The 26996-nt window shown below is 40.7% G+C and overlaps 1 protein-coding gene across 2 annotated transcripts in view; it reads left to right on the top strand.

The window, feature by feature from the left end:
• Nucleotides 1-26996, top strand: part of golph3a (golgi phosphoprotein 3a) — a 66395-nt gene extending 39399 nt beyond the window's left edge. For both annotated transcript variants that reach the window (XM_043687458.2, XM_043687465.2), the window contains 2 exons: nucleotides 6679-6793; nucleotides 25993-26996. In XM_043687458.2, the coding sequence (XP_043543393.1) occupies nucleotides 6679-6793; nucleotides 25993-26417 (540 nt within the window). In that variant the 3' untranslated portion in view covers nucleotides 26418-26996. The remainder of the gene's footprint in view (nucleotides 1-6678; nucleotides 6794-25992) is intronic.

The raw sequence follows: 26996 nt of genomic DNA, 5'->3' as shown, positions 1-26996 counted from the left end.
GAAGAGTCTAGGACCAGACTTAGTACCAATTTGAGACTGAAATGAGGAGGAGTTTCTTCTGAGGTTTAAGAGTCTTTTAAACTTCTCGCTACAGAGAGTTATAGGGAGCAGTCCTTGTGTATACTGAAGGCTGAATTAAATTCTTGATCAATAGGTGATATGACTTGAATAGTCATATTGGACTCTAAACATTAATTACTTTTCTCTCACAGATGCTGAGAGACTGGCCGAGATTCTCTAACCGCTTCTTATCATTAATCTTGTAAAGCTCCTGTGCGCTGCTTCTGCTCTTATTTGTAGCAGGACATAAATAGGAGATTAAAACTGCAAACAGTATTCAAGATGTGGTAGCCCTGTAGAACTTAAATATAACAGTCTTTACTTTCTTTTATTACAACTGGAGTTGAAAATATGGCATCCCATTTGCTGCTTTGATTATATACTGTACCTGCATATTAACCTTTAGTGACTCATGCACCAGAACACCCCTTTAGCATTTCGGATTTCTGCAGATGTTCTCCATTTCAATCATGCTCTGTTTTTCACATTTTTCCACATTATGCGCCCTCTGCTAGATTTTTGCCCAATTCTTCAACCTGCCTATATCTGTCTGCAACCTCCTTATGTTTTCACAATGTACTTTAATAACTATCTTGGTGTCTTCTGCTTAGTTAAAGATCTTTCCTTACATCCTTACTTCTGAGTCATTGATGTAAATTCTAAAAAGTTGTTACCCTGGTGCACACCCCTGCCAGGTTCCAGTTGCCATATCCTATCAATCAAGCAAAGAATCATCTATGTGTAGTGTCTTTTCTGCCAGCCAGCCAATCTTCTATCCATGCTAATGTGTTATGGAAGTGTATGTTAAGTAAGTTAATTCCCCTTTCAACTCCTGATTTACAGCTCTTGCTAAAATGATTTTTGTATAGAATGAAGAACGAAGCAAAGCATTTGGCTGCTCATCTACCGTTCTCTTAGTCTCTACTCTTAACTTCCCATTCTCACTCTTGTTAGAGGATCAGCACTTGCTTTGCTTTCATTGTTCATTTTTACATATGTGGCAAAACTCTACCTGTTTCTACACTCCTAACTAAATTCTTCTTAACTATAATTTCTTACTCATGATTGAATTTTGTCATTCTCTGCCATTCTTTATATTCTGACTTGTATGGTTAACCATGGATGGTGTGTCCTCCCCTTAGAGGTTTCTTCATAGGAATCTTCAATTTCTGAGCATTCTGAAATATCCTCTTCAATGTTTGCCACTGTCTCTGTTAATCTATCCCGTTGGTTCATTTTGGCTAGGTCTGTTCTTGTACCCACGTGGTTGCCCTTATTTAGCATTAAATTACAATAAATTTATCCGGCTAACTACCGCCTCACCAGTCTACTTTTAATCATCAGTAAAGTGATGGAATGATGTCAAGTTTGGATTCTATGAGGGCCATTCAGCTCCTGACCTCATTTTAAACATGGAGAAAAGAGCTGAATTCTAGAGGTGAGGTGAGAGTGACAGCCCTTGACATCAAGGCCACATTTGACTAAATGTGGCATCAAGAAGCTCCAACTGGAAACAATGGATATTGGGGCAAATTCTCTGCTGATTCAGCTGTCACCTGAAAGATACTGTTAGTAGTAGTAATAGAAGTAGTAGCAATAGTTGTTGAAGGTCAGTCATTTCAGCTGCAGGACAACTCTGCAGGAGTTCCTCAGGGGAGTGTCCTAGGCCCAACCATCTTCCGCTGCCTCATCAATGACCTTCCCTCCATCCTAAAGTCAGAAGTGGGAATGTTTACCGATGACTGCACAACGTTCAGCACCATTCGTGAATCCTCAGATACTGAAGCAGTCCATGATCAAATGCAGAAGATGTGGACAACACCCAGGCTTGGGCTGACAAATGGCAAGTTATCTTCATGCCATGCAAATACCAAGCAAGATCCATCTCCAATCTAACCACTGCCTCATGATGTTACCATCACTAAATCCCCCATTTTCAATATCCTTGGGGTTACCATTGATTAGAAACTCAACTGGACTCGCTGTGTAAACATAGTAGCTACAAGAGCAGGTGGGAGGCTAGGAATACCGCTGCAAGTAATTCACCTCCTGACTCCCCAAAACCTGTCCAACATCCTTAAGGCACAAATCAGGAGTATGGTAGAATACTCCCCACTTACCTGGATCAGTGTAGCTCCAACAACACCTGAAGTTTGACACCATTTCAGGGCAACGCAGGTTACTTGATTGGCATCACATCCACATCCTCCTCCAGCAATGTATTGTATACCATCTACAAGATGCATGCAGAGATTTGCCAAAGATCCTTGGATGGCACCTTCCAAAATCATGACCATTCCATTTGGAAGGAAAAGGGCACTCCTCATCCTGACTTGGAAGCATAGTGCTGTTGCTTGGTCAAAATCCTGGAATTTCCTCCCTACGGGCATTGTGGCGCAACATGCAGCACACAGACTACAATGTTTCAAGAAGGTAAATAACCACCACCTTCTCAAGGGCAGCTCGGAGCAGACAATAAATGCTGTCCAGCCAGCAACACCCATCTCACGTGGGTGAATTTAAAAGAGAAACTTGTCTTGGATCCAATCTTCTCCATTCAAACTGGATGTAAAACGCAGTCTGACTGTGGTTTCTGCTCCCTAGGCGTGCCTTGATTTGGAGGTAATAATCAATCCTGTTCTGTTACACAATCAAAAGTATAATATAATCTGTTCTGTACTTAGTTCTAGAGTGTGCTGTTAGAAGAAACCATCTCAAAAGTATTCTAAAAGGGCATACTAATGCTGCTGATTTTTTTTATGTTTATGTAGATTAATGTCGCTCTTGATTATTGTTACTCTTTTATCACAAGCATCCAATATTTCTGCTTGTATACTGTCCCACGTTATGGTTACTGATAAGGAACCTTTAGACAACTTCACAGTGACTTCTTTACCCATCAGTTCTTCTCCATCCAGATTCTGCATCCCTATGGCTCGAGACCATAAGATGAGTCTTTTTCACTCTCCATTGAGATCATTGGTGATCTGATGACCCTCAACTCCATTTTCCTATCTTTTCCCTCTATTTCGTGATTACTTTCCTTATTTAAAGTCTATCTTGACCTTGAATATATTTGATAACTCAACCTCAACAGATCTTTGTGGTAAAGAATTCTGCAGAGTAACTACCCTCTGAGAGAAGTTATTCCTCCTCATCTGTTTTATGTGGGAAGTACCTTGTTTTGAGAAGATTTCCTCTGGTCCTAGACATTCCCACAAGAGAGGGGAATCTTTTTCCTGCAAATACCTTGTCAAACTCAGAGTCTTGTATGTTTTATTGAGGTTACAGGAGAAAGTGAGGTCTGCAGATGCTGGAGATCAGAGCTGAAAATGTGTTGCTGGAAAAGCGCAGCAGGTCAGGCAGCATCCAGGGAACAGGAGAATCGGCGTTTCGGGCATAAGCCCTTCAGGAATTACCAGGTTCACCAGGATGATCCAGGTGTAGAGAGATTGTCTTATGATCAACAGCTAAACAGGTTGGGACTGTACTCACCGCAATTTAGAAGAATGAGGTAATCCCATTGAAACATGTGTGACTCTTAAGAGGCTTGATGTCAAATGTGGAGAAGATATTACCCCTCATGGAAGAGTGTGGGACCAGACTTAGTACCAATTTGAGACTGAAATGAGGAGGAGTTTCTTCTGAGGTTTAAGAGTCTTTTAAACTGCTCGCTACAGAGAGCTATGGGGAGCAGTCCTTGTGTATACTGAAGGCTGAATTAAATTCTTGATCAATAGGTGATATGACTTGAATAGTCATATTGGACTCTAAACATTAATTACTTTTCTCTCACAGATGCTGAGAGACTGGCCGAGATTCTCTAACAGCTTCTTATCATTAATCTTGTAAAGCTCCTGTGCGCTGCTTCTGCTCTTATTTGTAGCAGGACATAAATAGGAGATTAAAACTGCAAACAGTATTCAAGATGTGGTAGCCCTGTAGAACTTAAATATAACAGTCTTTACTTTCTTTTATTACAACTGGAGTTGAAAATATGGCATCCCATTTGCTGCTTTGATTATATACTGTACCTGCATATTAACCTTTAGTGACTCATGCACCAGAACACCCCTTTCCTGAAGAAGGGCTTATGCCCGAAACGTCGATTCTCCTGTTCCCTGGATGCTGCCGGACCTGCTGCGCTTTTCCAGCAACACATTTTCAGCAGTTATTGAGGTTACATCTCATTCTTGTAAACTCCCAATGAGTACAAGTCAAATCTACTTAACTCTCACAGAGTCATAGAAACAGACGCTTCGGTCCCACTTGTCCATGCTAACCATAGAACAACATAGAACAATACAAGGCACAACAGGCCCTTCAGTAAGAGATGTTGCGCTGACCTGCGAACTGGTTTAAGCTCATCCCCGGACACCATCCCATCATCATCCATGTGCTTATCCAAGGATTGTTTAAATCTCCCTAATGTGGCTGAGTTAACTACATTGACAGGCAGGGCATTCCACGCCCTTACCATTCTGAGTAAAGAACCTGCCTCTGACATCTGTCTCAAATCTATCACCCCTCAATTTGTAGCTATGCTCCCTCGTACAAGTTGACATCATTGTCCAAGGAAAAAGGCTTTCGCTGTCTACCCTATCTAATTCTCTGATTATCTTGAATGTCTCTATCAAATCCCCTCTTAGTGTTCTTCTTTCCAATCAGAACAGACTCCAGTCTCTCGGCCTTTCCTCGTAAGACCTTCCCTCCAGACCAGGCAACATCGTGGTAAATCTCCTCTGCATCTTTTCCAATGCTTCCACGTCCTTCCTGTAATAGGGCGACCAGAGCTGTACACAATTTTCCAAGTGCGGCCGCACTAGCGTTTTGCATAGTTGCAGCATGACATTACAGCTCTGGAACTCGATCCCTTTACCAATAAAACCTAACACATTGTATATCGCCTTAACAGCACTATCAACCTGGCTGGCAACCTTCAGGGATCTATGTACATGGACTCCAAGATCCTTCTGCACATCCACACTACCAAGAATCTTTCTATTGACCCTGTATTCTGCCTTCCTGTTATTCTTCCCAAAGTGAATCACCTCACATTTAGCTGCATTGAACTCCCATTTCTCAGCCCAATTCTGCAGATTATCCAAGACCTGCAACATTATTCCACACTGTCCACTACTCCACCAACTTTAGTGTCATCTGCAAACTTACTAACCCATCCACCTATGCCTGCGTCTAAGTCATTTTTAAAATGACAAACAGCAGTGGTCCCAAAACAGATCCTTGTGGCATACCAATAGTAACCGGACTCTGCTGAATATTTTCCATCAATCGCCTTCTTTCAGAAAGCCAGTTTCTAATCCAAACTGCTAAATCACCCTCAATTCCATGCCTCTGCATTTTCTCCAACATCTTACCATGTGGAACCTTGTCAAAGGCTTTACTGAAGTCCATGTACACCATGTCAACTGACCAGATATCCTAAATTAATCTAGTCCCATTTGCCAGCACTTGGCCCACATCCCTATAAAACCTTCCTATTCATATACCCATCCAGATGTCTTTTAAATGTTGTAATTGTACCAGCCTTCAACACTTCCTCTGGCAGCTATTTTCCATACATGCACCACATTCTGCGTGAAAACATTGGCACTTTGGTCCCTTTTATATCTTTCCCCTCTCGCCCTAAACGTCTGCCCTCTAGTTCTGGCCTCCCCCACCCTATGCATGCCCCTCATAATTTTATAAACCTCTGTAAGGTCACCCCTCAGCCTCCGATGTTCTGGGAAAACAGACCCAGCCTACTCAGCCTCTACCTATAGCTTAAATCCCCCCAATCCTGGCAAGATTCTTGTAAATCTTTTCTGAATCCTTTCAACTTTCACAACATCCTTTCTATAGGAGGAAGACCAGAATTGCACACACTATTCCAAAAGTGGCCTAACCATGTCCTGTACAGCCACAGCATGACCTCCCAACTCTAATACTCAATGCTCTGACCAATAAAGGGAAAACATACCAAGTACGTTCTTCACTATCCTACCTACCTACGACTCCACTTTCAAGGAACTATGAACTTGCTCTCCAAGGTCTTTGTTCAGCAACAGCCCCTAGGACCTTACCATTAAGTGTATAAGTCCTTGTAAGAAAATCACTGGGCTTCTTCCAATGCCAGTAAAGCTTTCCTTAGATAAGGTGGACCAAGAAGTGTGGTCTAACTGGTGCCATGTATAATTTTGGCAAACACTTCATAATTTTGTACTCCATTTCCTTTGCCATTTCCAACTATTGTGCAAATGTCATCATCATGAATTAACAATACTAATCCTGCATCTTTACCTAGCATCCTATTTTTATTCAATGTTATATACCACTTTAATACTCGGGTTCCAATCCTTGTATGAACATGTCCTTAGCAAGTATGTGAAGATCCACTTATCTATTGTAACACAACATTTGTCAGAGAAGTGCTCACTCCCTCACTAGAGCTGGGTCTGTTTGCAATCTGTGTTTTTAATCTGCGATCTTTGTATCGGCTTAAATATTCACAAATGTGTGATTTGTCAAACTGCAAAAAAGTTGCTACTTGTAAGTTTTATATAAAAGTTTTGGAAATTAGTTTTAAAACTTTGATTTCTTTGCTTTTGTTTCCCGTAGGTCATCTGTAAGTCAGATACTCCAACTGGAGATGTTTTACTTGATGAAGCCTTGAAACATATTAAAGAAACTCAGCCTCCAGAAGCTGTGCAAAGCTGGATTGAGCTTCTCAGTGGTAAATAAACAAAAGAACCCTCAAGGGTGCAAATGAAAAATGTTCTAATTCAAAACAGAGTTGATAGGCATGCAAAACAATCATTTCAAATATCCAAAGGTTAAATTTGAGTTGTTAACTAAGTAAGTTTTATGAATGCAACTGCATGCTTTTTTTTTAAAAAAACATCAATTTTCCATGGAGATGTTTTATATTTTGCCACAACTTAAGATTGGCAGAGACTTTGACTTTTACATTGTCTCTGTCTTTGTGGAGTCTCCAGAAAAGTTAGAGGGGAAATCCGAGAACCCTTATCAAAACTGTACCCCTTGTTTTTGATAGTTTTGTTAGAAAAGTGAGAAAAAGTTTTAAATTCTTGAGTCTTTGCTAAAATGTTATTGGCAAATAATATAACTATTGTTAAAAATGGAAAATTAATTTTGCAAATATGTAATGAGTTGGTTTTGTATTCAGATTTAAGTGTCATGAAGACCTTGCTTGATAAAACTTGATGTTTAAACTACTTTATTTTGTTTTGGGGCATGACCCGCACTGCCAAGACCAGTATTTATTGCCTATCCACAATTGCCCTTGAGAAGATGGTGATGAACTGTGACTTTGAACAGCAATAGCTTGTCTGATCGACTGGGCTTGTACTCCATGGAGTTTAGAAGAATGAGGAGGGATTTCATAGAAACATGTAAAATCCTGAAGGGACTGGACAGGCTAAATGTGGGAAGAATGTTCGAGATGTTGGGGAAGTCTAGAAATAGGAGTCACAGTCTAAGAATAACTGGTAAGCCACTCGAGTTGTGACCTTGTGGAATTCTGTACTACAGAAAGCTGTTGGGGGCAGTTTGTTAGATGTTGTCAAGAGGGAGCTGGTCGTGACTTAAGGGATCAGCGTGTGTGGAGGGAAAGTGGAAATGGGCTACTGAAATCACATAATCAGCCATGATCATATCATGATCATATGGTGGTGCAGGATTGAAGGGCCGAATGGTTTGCTCCTGCATCTGTTTTCAAAGATGCATGTATGTCCACATTTCTGTTAGAAATGGAGATCCAAGACTGAGTGGCAGTAGTGAAGGTGTAATGACATAGTTTCAAGTCAAGATATTATATGAATTGGCACACTTTCAGATGATTGTGTTATTTTTATTCTCCTGGGTGGTAGAGGGTTTGGATGCTGCAGTTGAAAGAGCTTGGTGAGTTGTTGCAATGCATGTTGAGGGTATTGTGTGAAGCTGTAATTATCCCAATAAGGGGAGAATATTCTAATACAAACTTGTACCTTGTAAGTGGAGGGCAGGTTTTGAAGAGTCAGCAGTGGAAATATTTGCCATAGGATGTAAACAAATCATGAAAAGATGTGAAAATACGTAAAAACAACAGCATTGTTGCAGTGAGTGGTTTTAACTTCCCCAATATTGACTGGGACTCTTCGTGCCAGGAGCTTAGTTGGGGTTGAATTTGTTAGGTGCATCCAAGAGGGTTTCTTGAAACAATAGTTAGATCGTTCAACTAGAGAGGGTCATACTCATCTTGTATTGGGGAATGAACCCAATAGTTTTGGACTTGCCTGTCCTGGCGAAAAGACCTTGACTATTCACTTTAAACATGCCCCTCATGATTTTATAGACCTATATAAGGTCACCTGACTACTTTCAGGGAAAATAGCCCAGCCTATTCAACCTCTCCCGAAAGCTCAAAAACTCCAACTCTGGCAACACCCTTGTAAATCTTTTCTGAACCCTTTCAAGTTTCACAACATTTTCCCTCTCGCAGGGAGATCAGAATTGAACACAGTACTCTAAAAGTGGCCTAACAATGTCTACCAGAGTTCAGGATCTTGTTCATGTTCCTTTTGTGGTTGAAAGCTGAGGATGGCAAGATTTGGAAACTTTGGATGCCAAGAGGTATTCTTTTAGTTAAAAAGAAAAAGGGTACCGATGTAAGGTTTAAGAAATGGAAATCAGACAAGCCCCTTAGGTATAATGAAAGCAGAAAAGAACTGAAACAATAAACTAGGCGAGCTAGAAGGGACCATGAAATGTCTTTGGCAAGTAGCATTAAGAAAAATCCCAAGACATTTTTACCATTTATTGGGATCACAAGGGTACCTGGGAAAGTGTCGGTCCACTCAAAGACACAGAAAGGAATATATGCGTGGAGCCAGAGGAAGTGGGGTGAGGTCCTAAATGAGTACTTGAATCAATTATTCTGCAAGGAAAAGTACTGGATAATGGTAAGATAATGGAGGAGTATGTTGATACTCCTGGGGCACGTTGCTGTTGAGAAGGTGGTGGTGTTGGACGGCTTTTAAAAATGTGAAAGTAGCTAAGTCTCCAGGGCATGATGAGATTGATCCCAGGATGAAGGAGCCAAGAGAGGAGATTGCTAGAGCCTTGATAAATACCTTTGTATCCTCTTTAGTCACAGGTGAAGTCCTCAAAGACTGGAGATTAGCCAACGTTGTTCCTTTGTTTAAGAAGCGCAACAGGGATAATCCAGGAAATTAGAAGCCGGGTAACCTTGCATCTGTGATGGGGAAATTATTGGAGGAGATTCTTAGGCATAGCATTTGCTCGTATTTGGAGAAGGTTTGAATTATTAGAGATAGCATGGCTTTATAAGGGGATGTCTTGTGTCTCAAACTTGATTGAATTTTTTGAGGAAGTGGACCTGAGGTGACACTCTGTGGTGTCCTTTTCTGGCAGGTAGCAGCACATGCTCGGTGTCACACCATCACCATGCAGTGGGTATCGCGCTGATGCTAATGTCTAAATGACCGTGGCTTCATTACAACTCTGCTGCTGTCAAAATGGCACTGGGTTTACATGCCCAACAGGAAGGTCCAGTTTCTGCAGCTGATTAAGTTGCATTGCCAGTGGCTGAAGGACAAAGAGTTGAGCCTGCGTGGGCCAGTAGCCTGATTCTGGGTTAGATTTCTGCAACCAAGGAGCCTCTTGTGATGACTTTGCTGCTTTAACAAGGTTGTGTTGTCCTTGGTTTTTTTTCCAAAAGTGTCTTACGACACAGGTTCCAAAAAGTCTGGCTTGATCTACTTGAAAAAACTTTGTTTTAAAAAAAACACATGTACAATGAAAGGGGATTGGCCAGTTAACCCAGCTCAGCTTTTCCCTGGTCTGGTTTGGTTTGGGTTTTAGCAATCTGGCTGTTCAAAGTAAGCAATCAGTCAGTTTGTTTGAGGCTGCTGGTCAAAGAAACAGCTATGGAAGTAGGTGTTCCGTACTGAATCTCTCTGCCATTTCTCTCTCTCCTGTGAGAACCTGTATTTGATTTTTTTTCCCCTCTTTTGCAAGGGACGTTTATGGGGATTGTTGCAAGTACAGAGCAACCTTGGTTATCCAAATTTTGGATTATCCGAATAAGGTCTCAATGTCCCGTAAAAACATTATCCAAACAATCAGTTATCCAAACAAAATACTCCCCACCCGTCTCATTTGGATAATCGAGTTTATTCTGTAGTTGGAAGAGCATCATTTAAGTTGGGATAGTCTGTTTGGTTTTCGGATGCGTTAAGTTATTCTGTGTTCTGTTCTCCTTTGTTTGTGTTTCATTTGGTAATCTTACAAATAAATCTGGTTTGTTTAAAACTAAATGGTTGGGCCAGCTGCATCACTCCTGGAATATCCACTCTGCGCCTGTTTAAAATAACTAGCAAAGTTAGGATCAGGGCTACTTGCTTGAAATGTTTTGAGGAGGCCTGACCTGATCAGTTACGCTCTGGAGAGTTTATACCTACAGGGCATGCTTTATAGACTTGTGGACTTTGACTTGATTGCTGATTTCTATCTGGAGTGTTCATTACTGCATGAAGTACCATGTTGCAACAAAACCGTATGACAATGTATCACTGGAGTCAAGAATTTTCCTGGGTGACACAATTTTGGAAATAGGGAAAGTTATTTCACGAATGCAAGGGGATGATCATTCTGGGTGTATAACTTCAATGGCTGTATAATTAAATTCAATAGTATAGAACAACTTGCTTTTTACATTTTGAAAGACTTACTTACCATTAAACACTTCTTTTTAAACCAAAAAAAAGTTTTTGGCAAGCTCTTTCGTGGTAGGCTGATCCAGAAGATTAGGTCATATGGAATCCATGGTGAATTATAAAATTGGCTGGGTCATAGATTAGATTAGATTCCCTTCAGATTAGATTTCCTACAGTGTGGAAACAGGCCCTTCAGCCCAAGTCCACCCCGACCCATTCCTCTCCATTTACCTCTGATGCACCTAACCTACACGTCTGTGAACACTATGGGCAATTTAACTCGGCCAATTCACCTGACCTGCACATCTTTGGATTGTGGGAGGAAACTGGAGCACCCGGAGGAAACCCACGCAGACATGGGGAGAATGTGCAAACTCCACACAAGGTCGCCCGAGGTGGGAATCGAACCTGGGTCCCTGGCGCTGTGAGGCAGCAGTGCTAATCACTGAGCCAAAGTGGAAATGTCAAATATTAGGGAGCACAGGTTTAAGGTGTGGGGATAAGTTTTAAAGAGATTTGCAAGTATACGTTTTTTACAAATGTGATAGGTGCCAGGAATACATTGTCAGGGAAGGTGGTAGAAATAGAAGCAGAAGCATTAACGATGTTTAAAGGCGCTTAGACACATGAACAGGTGAGGGATAGAGGCGGATGGGGTTAATTTAGAATGGCATCATGTTCGGCGCAGATGTCTGCAGAAAGGCCTGTTCCTGTGCTATACAGTTGTAATTCCCAAACTCTGATTTACTGTTTTAGCTACGGTGTTTATATGGCTAATTTGATTAAGTTTCTGGTCAGTGATAAGATCCAATGTTAATAGTGGAGGATCTAGCGATGGTAAAGCTGTGAATGTTGAATAGCAATAGTCAGATTCTCTCTTGTTGGAGATGCTTATTGCCCAAGACTTCTGTGCTGTGAATGTTACTTGCCACACATCAACTTAAATCAGAACGTTGTCCAGGGCTGGCTGCATGCAGGCACAGGCTGCTCCTCATATCTGAGGAGTAATGAATGGTGGTGAAAACTGCAGTCATCAGCCAACATCTCTACTTCTGATGTTATGATGGAGAGGCAGTCATTAATGAAGTAACTGAAGATGGTTTGGCACATGTCATTACCCTTGGGGATTCCTGCACTGATATCCTGGGGATAAACAAGCACAGCCAGTTTCTTTTGTGTTGAGATTGACTCCAATCGATGGAGATTTCCCTCTAATTCCCACTGACTTCAGTTTCACTACGGGCTCTTAATGTCAGATTGTCAAATATACCCTATACGAAAAGAGCTGCTACTGTCAGGTCTTCTTTTTTCCCCACATTTGCACTGAGACTGTAATGTGCTATGGAGCTGTGTTGTCCTGCTGGAACTGCAACTGAAACATTGCTGCATAAACGTCACTTGATAGTACAGTCAATGATGTCTTGAGACTAGACAGATGGAGCAGTAATTGGTTCGATTTGATTTGTCGAGTTTTCTACAGGCAGGAAAAACCGGTCAGTTTTCAACAGTGATGGATGCTAATATTGTAGCTGTACTCGAACAACTTGGCTAACGGTGCGGCTAGTTTTACAAAACACAAGACTTAAGTACTACAGTTGGAACATTGTCAAGACTCATAGCCTTTGCTGTATCCAATGTCTTCAACTGTATTCTGATATCGTGTGAAGTGAATTGACTTGCCTGAAGCCTAGAACCCATTATGTTGGCGGTCTTGGAGGAGGCAGGGATGGAACATTCACTTGTTACTTCTGCATGAAGGATATTACAAATGCCTTCACTTCGGCTTTTGCACTGGTGGTGGGCACCCACATAATTGAGTAGAGTATTTTTGGAGTCCCCCCTCCTCTTGTTTGTCCATCAACTTTCAAGAGATGTGACGGGTTTAATTAGACTCTAATTAGTTGTGGGGTCATTTTACCACAGTCTGTAGCATCTGCTTTTATTTAGCATGTATGCAATCTTACATTGTAGCTTCACTGTGATGTTGACTTGTCATTTTTTGGATATGGTGCAGGATGTCTGGTGCTGGTCCTGGCATGCTCTCCTACAGGTATCATTGAACCCTATCCTTGGTAATATTAACAGTAGTCCCGTGCTGAGCTTTGAAGCTACTGGTTGTGGTTGAATACATTTTTGCTTCTAATGATTCACAGTGTTGAAGTGCCCAATTTTAGCTCCTAGATCACTTTTGATGGCACAGTACTTAGTGGTGATAATACTGGTAGGTGTCAGTAGAGTGAAGTTGAGTTTCATTCCACAATAGTACTGTGGTTGTTACTCCTACCAATACTGTGAGACCTAGATGCATCTGTAATCGGTAGACTAGTGAGGTCAGTCAGGTTTCATTTTTTCTAATTATCTGTATTGTTCCAATGATGTGAATATAGCCGACAGATCTGTGAAAAGGTCACAGATCTGAAATTTTAATTCTATTTCTCTGTCTCAAGTGCTATCACATTTACTGAGTCTTTCCAGTATTTACTGTTTCTATTTGGGAAATCGGAAACCTTTGCCTATTTAGGCAGAGGACAATGATATATTATGGCCTTTATATAATTATTTTTGTGTAAATGACTATTCTTTCTCACTGTTCTCTTATTTAAGTAATAACTTAATAGCCAATTATTAATAATAAAGTAATAGTAACTGTACTTTACAACGGTGTCCACATGGTGTCAGCATAAATCTGTTTTTATAAAGGTTGGATATTCAGATTGGGACTTTAATTTAGATTTTGATTAGATTCCCTACAGTGTGGAAACTGGCCCTTACGCCCAACCAGTTCATACTGACCCTCCGGAGAGTAACCCACCCAGACCCATTTCCCTCTGACTAATGCACCTAACACTATGGGCAATTTAGCAAGGCCAATTCAATTGATCTGCACAGCTTTGGATCGTGGGAGGAAACCCATACAGACACAGGGAGAATGTGCAAACTCCACACAGCTGGAATTAAACCTGGGACCCTGGTGCTATGAGGCAGCAGTGCTATCCACTGTGCCAGCCACTGTACCACCCACTAAATGATGCACTGATTTCTCATGGGAAGCAAGATGTGTATGTATGATACCGACTCTCCGAAGAGTACCCCCACCCCCACCCCCCAGACCCATTCCCCATATTTACCCCTGACTAATGCACCTAACTCTATGGGCAATTTAGCATGCCCAATTCACCTAACCTGCACATCTTTGGACTGTGGGAGGAAACCGGAGCACCCAGAGGAAACCCACACAATGACACTGGGAAAATGTGCAAACTTCACACAGACAGTCACCCGAGGCTAGAATTGAATCCGGATCCCTGGTGCTGTGAGGCAGCAGTACTAACCACTGAGCCTATTAACCAGGAGAGCTAAAATGCATTATAATTGCAAATTGAACTTGTGTAATCTGTTTTCAAAGTGGATATGGTTTTACATTATTTAAATGCACTTTTATTACATTGTAAGCTAGGCATGCTGGTTACTATTTTTAATACTCTTACCTTATCCTCCTCCTCCCCATCATGGGTGATGTCAGCAGATTACACTGCTCACATGCCATCTCCAGTTTTATTGAGGATAATTGTATTTGAATCCTAATTTAGACTTAATCTTGTTACACAGGACGTCCTTATTGTTGCTTGCTGATCTTGGTTTCCAGATTCTCTGTCAAAACATATTGAAGGTATTCTTATGCATGTGTGGAACTGGCAGTATAAATGCTTTTGCATTCTTATCTTTTATAATTGTAATATTTATTTTTGAACAGTGAGACATTGCAAACTCCATTAAAAACATTCCATGGTTCTTGCAGTGCACTGATCATTCCAGACACAATTTTTGAAATTATGTTCTGATCAGTTGTGCATATTATGTTTCAGAGCCAACTGACTTTTGGAAAATGTGATAGCCATCTGCATTATGCATTATTGTTTGTACTAGTATTCTAAAGTATTTTGGCTTTGATATCTTCTTTGGCACTTTTAAACATGCAAAATTGCGTCTTGAGAAGTTTTAAAAGGCAATATTGAAGTTTGATTTTCTGTTTTACATTACTTTATCAATTGCAAGGAAAATATTTTGTCCAGCTTAACTGAAACATTCATCAGTAGTCTATTGAGGCATCCTAGTAATGATTCTCTGCTCTGACTCCTTCCCTAGATTCGCTGTCTCTAACTGCAAACAGTTTTGAGGTAGTGTCCATGAAAACCACAATACCAACATTTAATGTTCTGCTGCTAGAAATTACTTTCTAGTTAAACAAGGGTAATTTCGCACTTCAGCTAGTTGCTGTTCTTGGGACTGAATAGAGACATTAAGATAAATTTGTGCAGAGATGTAACAGCATTAATGCTTTACCATAGGGATTGTTTGCCAGACAATTGAATTGTTTAAGGAAATGTTGGATGAATGTTAAAGCAGAAGAGGAAGAAACAACTATCGGGAGAGAGCAATGCAGCGGCTTTGGTTTTGGATTACTTTGGTAATACGTTGGCACAGATATGGTCAGCTGAATGTCTTCCTTCCATGCTGTAAATTTCTATGGTTTTATCTCTATGATCCTAGATGTCAGCCATGGCTTCAGGGTAGTATTCTTGCTTCTGGGTTAGAAGGTTGTGGGTTCATGCCCTACTTTGGAACTGATTCCTGTAAATTCAGATTCCATCGTGAAACCTGGCTCAATAGACTACAAACTTATTTTTGCAATTTGGTTCTAATGTTGGACACATTCATTTTCATGTACTTTTAGCAAAAGAGCATAAATTCATTACATAAAATTTTAAAATTGTTATGTAAACATATAAGACAATTTGGGAACATAGAGTACAGCATAGTACAGACCCTTTGGCCCTCTGTGCCAACCTTTTATCCTACACGAAGATCAAGCTAACTTACATACTCTTCAATTTACTATCATCCATGTGTCGATCCAAGGGTTTGGATGTCCCGAGTGTATTTGATTTTACTACCACTGCTGGCAGTGCGTTCCACGCACCTACCACTCTGTGTAAAGAACCTATCTCTGACATGTCCCTTAAACCTTCCTCCAGTCACCTTAAAATTCTGCCCCCTTGTTATAGCCATTTCCACCCTGGGAAAAAGTCTCTGGCTGTCCATTCTATCTATGCCTCATCATCTTGTACACCTCTGTCAAGTCATCGCTCATCCTCCTTTTGGTCCAATGAGAAAAGCCCTAGCTCTTCAACCTTTCTTCACAAGACATGCCCTCTAGTCCAGGCAGCATCCTTGTAAATCTCCTCTGCACCCTCTGTAAAGCTTCTGTATCCTTCTTATAATGAGGCAACCAGAACTGAACACAATATTCCAAGTATGGTCTAACCAGGGCTTTGTTGAACTGCTGCATAACCTCGCAGCTCTTAAATTCAATCCCCCTGCTAATGAAAGCCAACAAACGTATGCCGCGTTAACAGCGCTATCAACTTGGGTGGCCACTTTGAGGGATCTATGGACATGGACCCCAAGATCCCTCTGTTCCACATACTGCCAAGAATCCTGCCTTTAACCGTGTAATCTGCATTCAAATTCGACCTTCCAGAATGAATCATTTCACACTTTTCCAGGTTGAACTCTGCCACTTTTCAGCCCAGCTCTGCATCCTGTCAATGTTCCATTGCAACCTACAACAGCCCTCAACACCACCCACAACTCCACCAACCTTTGTGTCATTAGTAACTTAGTAACCCACCCTTCCACTTCCTCATCTAAGTCATTTGTAAAAATTACAAAGAGAAGTCCCAGAACTGATCACTTCAGAACACCACTGGTTACCAAACTCGAGGCTGAATACTTTCCATTTACTACCACCCTCTGTCTTCTATGGACCAGCCAATTCTGTATCCAGACAGCCAGATTTCCCTGTATCCCATGCCTCCTTACTTTCTGAATGAGCTTATCATGGGGATCCTTATCAGACACCTTGCTAAACTCCATATGCACCACATCCACTGCTCTACCTTCATCAATGTCTTTGGTCACATCCTCAAAGAATTCACTAAGTCTTGTGAGGCATGACCTGCACCTCACAAAGCCATGCTGACTATTTCTAATCAAACTATGCTTTTCCAAATAATCATAAATCCTGTCTCTCAGAATCTTCTCCCATAATTTGCCCTTTACCAACGTAAGACTGACTGGTCTGTAAATCCCAGGGTTATCTCTATTCCCTTTCTTGAACATTTGCCACCCTCCAATCATCTGGTGGTACTACAGTGGGAAGTGAGGAAGCAAAGATCATCGCCAAAGGCACAGCAATCCCTTCCCTCGTTTCTCTTGGTAACTTTGGTATATCCCATCTGGCCCAGGGGACTTATCTATCCTCATGTTTTTCAAAATTTTCAGCATATTCTCCTCCTTAAAATCAGTCTGTTTCACACTGTCTTGACAAACAACTAGGTCCCCCTCTTTTGTGAATACTGAAGCAAAGTATTCATTAAGGACCTCCCCTACCTCCTCTGACTTGAGGTACAAGTTGCCTCCACGACCCCTTATCGGCCCCACCCTCACTCTAGCCATCATCTCGTTCCTCAAGTGTAAAACGAATTAGGATTTTCCTTAATTCTACCTTCCAAGACCTTTTCATTCTCCCCTAGCTCTTTTAAGTCCATTCTTCAGTTCCTTCCTGGCTACATCCTAACCCACCAGAGTCCTGCTGATCCTTGTTTCCTCAACCTTAAATAAGCTACCTTCTTCCTCTTGATTAGGTGTTCTGCAGCTCTTGTCATTCGAGGTTCCTTCACCCTACCATCCCTTCCTTGCCTCAGTGGGACAAACCTATCCAGCATTCGCAGCAAGTGCTCCCTAAACAACCTCCACATTTCTGTCGTGAAAGATCTTATCCTGAACAGAGGAAAAAAATTGATTCTTTGCCCCAGCAATATGCCTTGCAGGCATTTAACTCCCAGTGAGATGTCACCCCTCATACCTTCACTTCAAAATTTCTCACTTTTTTTTTATCCACTCTCTAATTCTCTCCATCTGTTTCAGAAATACACACAGGCAAATTCACTGAGCTTTCCTCGAACCTTAAGGAAAGTTCAGTACTTTTTCTAGCCATGTCTACTTGAGAAGACAGTATGCGAACATCCATCATTGCAAAAAAAAACAGTACTGGAAAAAAAAACAGGTATTACAGCATTTGTGGAGAGAGAATCAAAGTTAACAGTTAGAGTACAGTGATACTTCTCCAGGAGAGCTGGAGTCTTGAGTTCTGACGATGCATAATTGAATGATACATTCTCCTAACCTGGCTTTCCCTCACTGCTGCTAGATCTGAGTTTTTCCAGCTTTTTGTTTTTATTTATGATTTCCAGCATTCAGTGTTTTCCTTTATCATTAAAGTTCCTTTCAAAGTTGCACAGCTGCCTGATGACATCTGTTTCTAATCCTGTATTGCTGCATCATTATCCTGTATTCCTTGTCAAGGAGGATTGTGTATGTCCTAAGAAATGCTGTGATTCCCCAAGAACGTGTAACATGTCTAATACAGAGACACAGCATCAAACCAGGACGGGCAATTAATATGGAGTTGTAAATGTACACAAACTGGGCGCAAATTATTTTTTAAAACCACTGAAAATAATGTGGTACAGCAGCATGGTGAATTGAAATGTTAATATGTGGTGCTAAACAGTTTTGCATTTAAACCTCTGCGTTATTAATGTGAATCATGACATACCGAAGAGTGCAGGAAGGCATGCCAAGAGCAGCACCAGGTATAGCAAAAAGAAGGCTTCAACCTGGTAATCCTACAACACAGGACTACTTGTGTGCCAAGCAACAAGTGATAAACAGCTACACAATTCCACAATGAATCCAGTGGATCAGATCTGAGCTCTGAAGTCCTGCCATATCTGGTTGTGACTGGTTGAGAACAAATGAGCAACTTACTGGAGGAAGAGGCTTCACAAACATTCCTGACCTCCATAATAGGTGAGCTCAGCACATCAGTGCAAAATGCATTTGTCACAGTCTTCAGCCAAAAGTAGCAAATGGATGATCCATCTTAGCATCCTCCAGAGGTTCCCAGCATCAAAAATGTCTTCAACCAATTTGAGTCTGTCCATGTGATGTCATGAAACAGTTGGAGGCACTAAATACTGCAAAGGCTATTGGTCCATACAACATTCCTGGAATAGTACTGAAGAGTTGTGCCTCCAGAACTTGCCATGTCCCTTGCCAAGCTATTCCAGTACAGCTGCAGCAGTGAGTTTATCCAACCATGTGGAAAATTGTCCAGGTACACAAAGCAGATCAAATCCAACCCAGTCAATTACCATCTAGCAGTCTACTTTCCATAGAATCATAGGGTCATTTAGCATAGAAACAGGCTCTTCGGTCGACCATGTCTATGCTATGTCTATATCATCAGCAAAGTGATGGAAGTGTCATCAACAGTGCTGTCAAACTCCGTAATAATCTGTTCACTGGTGCTCGGTTTGGATTCTGCAGGACTACTTCGCTCTTGACCTTTTTTGCAGTCATGGTCCAAATATGGACAGAAGAACTGAATTTCAGAGGTGAGGTATGAAGGACAGTCCTTGACATCAAGGCTGCATTTGACCAAATGGCATTAAGGAACTCTAGCAAAACTGGAGTCGATGGGAATCAGGAGAAAAGCTCTCCACTGGCTGGAGTCAAACCTGGCCCAAGAGGTGAATGTGTTGATGGGAGGTAATCTAAGCTTCCGGTCATTACTGTAGGAGTTCCTCCAGGGTAATGTCTTTGACCCAACCATCTTTAGCTAATTTATCACTGTCATAAAGCATCTCCAGAACAATATAGGGAGGTTGAGCCAATGGGTAGAAATTTGGCATATGGAATATAATGTGGGAAATGTGAGTTTTTTTACTTTGACACGAATAGAGAAGCTGAATACTATTTGGCGAAAGACTGCAGAAAGCTTCAGAACAGGAATTTGGGAACCTTTGTCCACGAATCTTCAAAAAGCTAGCGCCCAGATTCAGTGGGCAATAGGGAAAGAAAATAGAATACTAATCTTTTTATTTTAAAGGGAATAGAGTATTAAAGTGGGGAGGATTTGCTAAAACTATGCAAAGCACTAGTTGACCACTGCTGAAATACTGTGAACAATTTCGGCCTCTTCATCTAAGGAAAGTTAAACTAGCATTGGAGGCTGTCCAAAGAAGATTTATGAGGCTAATATCCAATGTGAAGGAACTGCTATAAGAGATGAGGGGGCAATCTTATTGAAACATACGTCTGACTTAGAGGACTTGACAGTATACATGCTGAGGTGTTGTTTCTTCTCAGTATGTACTGTTTATAACAATGGGAGAAAGTGAGGGCTGCAGGTACTGGACATCAGAGTCAAAAAGTGTGGTGCTGGAAAAGGTCAGCAGACCAGGCAGTCTGACCTGTGCTTTTCCAGTGCCACACTTTTCTTCTCTCTATATATTAATGGACTTTACATTTGAGAATTCAAATTCATTCTTTTTAGGCTGACCGGCTAGAGGTTTTTTCAGTCTTTTCTCATGCCAACCTCTGACACTGCAGTTGGCTTGGGAGTTTTTTTTCTGCACTACTTCCAGCGCTTAAGTATCTCCTTTGTCTCTCAATGAGGTCTGTCCAGAGTTCCTAGTGCAACAAAAAGTGTGTTCTGGAGAAACACAACAAATCCAGTAGTATCTGTTGAGAAGAACAGTGCTAACATTTTGATTCCAGTGACCCTTCTTCAGAATTCTTCTACAGCTTAAATACGGATCTCACGTTGACCAGTAAAACAGGAGTGTAATGTTGTGGTGAGAGCTTCCATTATTCCTGCTAAGCTTTGATTCAATGCTGCTGTTATCTACAGTTATCTGAATGTTGTTTGCTTTAGAAAGTAAAAACCTCCAACATGTACGATATTACGAAGTACTACCTTGAAAGTATTTTGTTTTCTTAGACCTTGTATTCTAAAGGGTTGTGAAAATTTGAAGGACTGCAGAAATACTGTAGGCTTTTATTATAATTTGGAAGGAACACTGGTACATCTTTTAGTAAAGACTGGAAATTACATGACTGCTTGAATTTGTTTAAGTTGTGTGTCTTCCACTAACTGCTTAAACTCTCATGTTTGGGTTTATGGCTGTCAAGAGTAATGGATATTTTGTGAGATGAGGCCCCAATGAGGCTCCAACTCAGCCTCTGCCTTTCTGAGAAACCTTCCTGAGGATTACATGTGAGACCTAAAAGACTTCTGGACATCTCCTCCTGAGCAAATTGTGTCTGGAGATCCCAGGGACAACCCCCTGTATCCAGTGATGCACAAAAATAGAATATAAGAGCAAGAATAAGCCATTTAGCCCTTTATGACCCTTGTCTGTCATTCAATATGATCATGACTGATCATCTAACTCCGTACCTTATTCCTGCTTTCTCCCAATACCCTTTGATCTCTATGTCTATTCCTATATCTAATTTTCTATGGTTTGGCCTCAACTGGAATGAGCTGCCTGAAGAAGTGGTGGAGACGGGCACGATTATAAAATTTAAAAGGCATCTGGATGGGTCTATGAATTGGAAGGGTTTAGAGGATTTATGGGCCAAATCCAGGCAAATGGGACTAGATTAATTTAGGAGTTGGACAAGTTGAACCAAAGGGTCTGTTTCCATGCTGCATGTCTCTATGGCCAAAATGTTTTTTTTAAAGTTAATCTCTGAAGAACCTCTGGGGGGTTTCATGTGAGTGTCCTATTATGGCTCAGTAATATTTCCCCTGCTTTCTTTCACTTGTCACCTCATTAATTATGTAACTAGCTCTTTTAGAGTGTTTCTTATGCAATCATTTACCAAATGAAGTGGAATTCCTGCCACTTCCAGGTCCTTTTTGGTGTACAAACTGCTGGTGCCATATTTGAAGTCCCACTTTTCACCTGTTCAGATGCTGCAAGCCTGGAGCTATGCTAAACGTTATCCTCTTAGGAAACAGAATTAGTTCGAAAGATGACAAGAAGACGTTTTCCAGATAGGGACTTGGGGGGTGGGGTGATTGAGGAGAGGTTCATCCTCTATCCACTGGACCACAAAGAACATAGAACATAACAGCGCAGCGCAGTGCAGTGCCTTCAGCCCTCGATGGTTCCACAGGTCACGCAACAATCTGAAGCCCATCTATCCAAATTATTCCATTTTCATCCATATGCTTATCCAATGACAATTTAAATGCCCTTAAAGTTGGTGACTCTACTACTTTGCAGGCAGTGCGTTCCACACCCCAATACTCTCTAAGAAATTATCTCTGACATCTGACCTATATCTATCACCCCTCAATTTAAAGCTATGTCCCCTCATGCGAGCCATGACCATCTGATGAAAAAGGCTCTTGCTGTCCACCCTATCTAAATGTCTGATTATCTTGTATGTCTCAATTAAGTCACATCTCAATCTTCTCTCTAAGGAAAGCATCCTAAAGTCCCTCAGCTTTTCCTCATAAAACCTTCCCTCCATACCAGGCAACATCTTAGTAAATCTCCTTTGAACCCTTTCCAAAGTTTCCACATCCTTCCTATAATGCGGTGACCAGAACTGTCCACCATACCCCAAGTGCGGCCACACCAGAGTTTGGTATAGCTGCAGCATAATCTCGTGGCTCTGAAACTTGATCCCTCTACCAATAAAAGCTAACCCACCATAATCCTCAACAAACCTATCAACCTGGGTGGTAATTTCAGGAATCTATGTCCATGGACACAGATGTCTCTGCACCTCTACATTACCAAGAATCTTACCATTATCCCAGAACTCTTTATTCCTGTTGCTCCTTCCTGTGTCAATCACCTCATGCTTCTCCGCATTAAACTCCATTTGCCATATCTCAGCCCAGCTCAGCAGCTTATCTATGTCCCTCTGTAACCTGCAACATCCTTTTGGTACTATCCACAACTCCATTGACCTTAGTGTCATTTGCAAATTACTAACCCATTCTTCTACACCCTCATCAAGGTCATTTATAAAAATAACAAAGGAGGTCAACACACGAAACAGCTGGCCTGGTTGCAGATCGTGGCCCTTCAGTGCTGTCTCCAGGTCAGCGAGTTGATGCAGCTGCATTTTGGAATAAATTATGTACAACAGAGTTTTCGCATGCTTTGACCAACTGCGAGAGTGAAACATCTGAGTTTTGACAGTGATAAAAAAACTTTTTCCAATTATGCCCAATAAATAAACAGCTGTATTTATCAGGTAAACAGTCCATCTACCGTTCCTCAGCCAATCTCAACAAGGTCCTGTACGCAATCAGGTCCTGGACCTTCCTGTGGCTTGACTGCTTGATCCCATGTGCCAGTTTATAAGATGAGTAAAACAAGCATTTGATTTGGAAAATTTAGGCTATATCATAATATAAGTATAGCGTGTCTTAAGAGTTGTTGACTGTTGAGGTTGACTTATATACTGAACATGGGCTGATGATTGGTGCTGGGAAAAATTGGCCTTTTAGACACCAAGTCAACTTGTATACAATCTCCAGATCTCTGTGAAATGGAAATTTCAGCTTGAGTGGAAATCACAACAAGTGTTAACAAAAAGCAATTTGACAAGATTCACTGCATACAAACTGAAGAAGTGCTATTCTTGATCTTGATGTGTGTCCTTTAAACTAAAGGTTCTGCTTTGTATTTACGCTTTTGGACTGGAATGAGTTATTTAATAAAGCATGTACAAATTTGCGAAAAGCTTTGAAGGTGAAATAGTGAACTGTAGCATGACATATAATAGAGTAAATAAACTATCAATTTTATGGCTCTATATAGTCGACTGTTTAATCTAGGGATTGTTGATGTAGCTTAGACTATATTGAATGATATTTGTCTATTCAAAATATGGAAATATTGACAATTATTCAATCTATGCGTATCAAGCTAAAGTTCTTGGTTTAGATGAGATGCAAAGCTTGATGGTGTGAGAACCATTCCCTTTTTGGTTTGCATACTTTCTTAGTTGGTTAATGTTCATCAAGTATAATTGTGCAAGCCACTCACACAAATATACAATATGTGGCTGCTATTCACAATGGAGTCTGAAGGAACAAATATTCCTGTGCTCATTGTGATGCTTCAAGACCTAGTAATCTATATTTCAAGTCAGGGATATAGCTTAAAAATTAGTGAAATATATATTTAGAATCAATAATATGGTAAAATTTTTTACTACTTAAGTGTTTTGTGTAATCTACCAAGTCAATGCGACTGTTAGGTTTTGTTTTTAACAAAAGACCGATTCAAATAATAAAAGAATGAGGTTTGGCTGAAATGGCCTTTTCTGTACTGACATTTGTCTACTCTCCTTGGTCTTACTTAAAGTTTGTTGTTATCCTGGACTACTAATGATCATTGGATTGCTTCTCTGCCAGTGCCACTAAAATTGGTGGGTGAGTGAAACTTGTTGATTGCCCTGATGATTTGTTTCTGCCCTACCTTGCAAGTAAGCTGGCCTTCACCTGCCACCCTTTCCATTATAGCTCAAGTAGCAATAGGAGTGCAAACTAGCAATATGTGGTTTCTCAGTTTTAGAATTGCAACATGCTCCACCTCAAGTATGAAGTTTTTTTTACCAATACAATTTAAAAATCGACATTTGTTCTGTAAACCATAGCCTTTGATGCTTGTGTGATGTACTTCATTGCTTCAGGCCTTGAAGATTGTGAGAATTTGTGTGCCATGTTTTCGTTTCAGGATTCTTACCATCTACAGATAAAGTTTGATAATGATCACGCTAATATTTTGCTGATTTCTGTTGCACCTTGTCAGTTCTAATTTCTTAATACAGTTCTTAATTTTGTAGCTGTATTTTTGCTAATGGTGGTGAGTGTGTGATATCCTTGTATATTGATGCCAGTGAATGGCTCACTTTCTTGTTCAGGTCAAATACTGTCAAATGTGGAATAATGCGGCTAGTTCCTAAACTAAAACTATCTTCTCCTACCTGTGTTTGACCCTAACCACAGAATGGCACCCCACTGCAACTACATGAATTTTTCCCTATTATTCATACAAACTAGTTTCTCTTGTCTTTGCGGAGAAAGTGAGGACTGCAGATGCTGGAAATCAGAGCTGAAAATGTGTTGCTGGAAAAGCGCAGCAGGTCAGGCAGCATCCAAGGAGCAGGAGAATCGACGTTTCTCTTGTCTTTGCAGCAACCAGCTGAAATTCGCATCAAGTGATGCAACTCCAGAAACCACCTTATATTAAAATGAATAGAGTTCAAACTCAGTCCCATCAGTAAAAAGGGGATAACATTATTTCATTGTAAACCCAAGGTTCCGTACAATGGTTGAATGAATGTATGAAAAAATACAGATATACTCTGTCATTAATAGGATTGTGTAACTTCAAATCCACTATCCTGCCTACCCTGATAGCCTTTTACCCACTTGCTTAACAAGATTCTATCGATCTCAGCCTTAGAAAAATGTTCAAGAACTCTACGTCCACCACCTTTTTTTTTTTCAGGAAGAGTTCCACAGATTCACTTCCTCTGAGAGGAGGGGTAAAAAGCACCTAACCTGTTTCAGACGGGTAACCTCCGATATTTAAACAGTGATCCCTAGTTCTGGATTCTCGCAGAGGAGAAAACCTTTTCCCCGTACCCGCTCTGTCCAAATCCCTCAGGATCTTGTATATTTTAGTCAATGACTTTCAAGCCTATCCCATCCAACGTTTTCCTCATAAACAATGTTCCCTTTATACTGCACATGCATTCATTCCCTTTCCACTGCACGCGCAGCTCTTCTGATGCTCCGTGAACAGTGATGGGCATTGACTTCAGTTTTGGAGGTTGCTGTGGCACACTGGCTTTGGAGACCCACACAGCCAGTAAGAAAATTAAGTGGGATGCTGCTCATAAGCCAGCCCAGTCTTTCAGAGTGTTATTCTGGTAAACCTCCTCTGAATGGCTTACAATGCATTTGCATTCTTGATGCATTTTTAAATTTAATTTGAAGGGACCGATTTGAGAGAGAGATTTCTCTGCTCAATGTTAATATGTTCCTTTATTCCTTCAGTTATTTTCTAAACAATGTCATTTTAAACAGTTTTTTCTAATATCTGGATTTTTGGTCCTCTGGCAATCATACTTACAGCAAAGATCACTTCTCACGAATTCGAACTTCAAGTTCATTCATTTTAACTGCTTCATACATAAACCTAATATACTAATTATATATTTTTCTTTTTTTCTCTTGTATTCTAAGGTGAAACGTGGAATCCATTAAAACTACACTATCAATTACGAAATGTTCGTGAGCGATTGGCTAAAAACCTGGTGGAGAAAGGTGTACTGACTACAGAGAAACAAAACTTCCTGCTGTTCGATATGACAACTCATCCGCTGACCAACAATGTCATCAAGCAACGTCTCATCAAAAAAGTGCAGGAAGCAGTGCTGGATAAGTGGGTGAATGATCCTCACCGGATGGACAAGCGCCTGCTTGCCCTCATTTACTTAGCCCATGCCTCAGATGTACTGGAAAATGCTTTTGCCCCACTCTTGGATGAACATTATGACTTGGCCATGAAAAGAGTGCGACAATTACTGGACTTGGATCCTGAAGTTGAATCTATGAAGCCTAATACAAATGAATTGCTCTGGGCTGTCGTGGCAGCCTTTACTAAGTAAAATGTATCGAACTGTATGAAGTATATTCTTTTTCCTGTTTTTCCTTTTCCATGTTATTCATGTCCTTCTAAAACAATTTTTTTCTCCGCTAAACTTGTCCTTTCCTTTTCAAGCTGCTAAAGGCTTTGCTTCCAGTTAATCCAGGAAGATCATAAATGGCCCATGAAACACAGCATTTAGTACAGCCAAAGAAATACGTAAACTTTGTTTTGTGGCCTGTCTGGTTCTTGACCCACGTGCATTAGTGATTGATTGTGTGAAGAGAAAAGCAAATGCAATTTATTCCTGATAAATTCATAATCAGTCTATCAAGATATTTTGTCAGCGATTTTCTGTGATAGAAATGAATGAGATTGGTAGACTTTAAAAACTGATCAAATATGTATTTATCTGGACTATAAATGGCATTGCTCTTTTCAATAATTATCATATGAAGTTACACTTTCAATAAAAGTACTGCAGTATAAAATGTTCAATACCTGCCTTTTTACTGCAGTATTTCTTGCTCTGGTTTAAAATGTTAATATTGTTATGAAGGAGAGATATGCAAGATAAAAATGTTTCGTGTTTATTTCCACC

Source organism: Chiloscyllium plagiosum, unplaced genomic scaffold (genome assembly GCF_037043375.1).
Source record: "Chiloscyllium plagiosum isolate Xiang-an unplaced genomic scaffold, Cpla_swu_hap1 HiC_scaffold_1, whole genome shotgun sequence".
In the NCBI taxonomy this organism is placed as follows: Eukaryota; Metazoa; Chordata; class Chondrichthyes; order Orectolobiformes; family Hemiscylliidae; genus Chiloscyllium; species Chiloscyllium plagiosum.
Note: the sequence above shows the minus strand (reverse complement) of the source record. Positions and strands in the feature narration are given on the sequence as shown.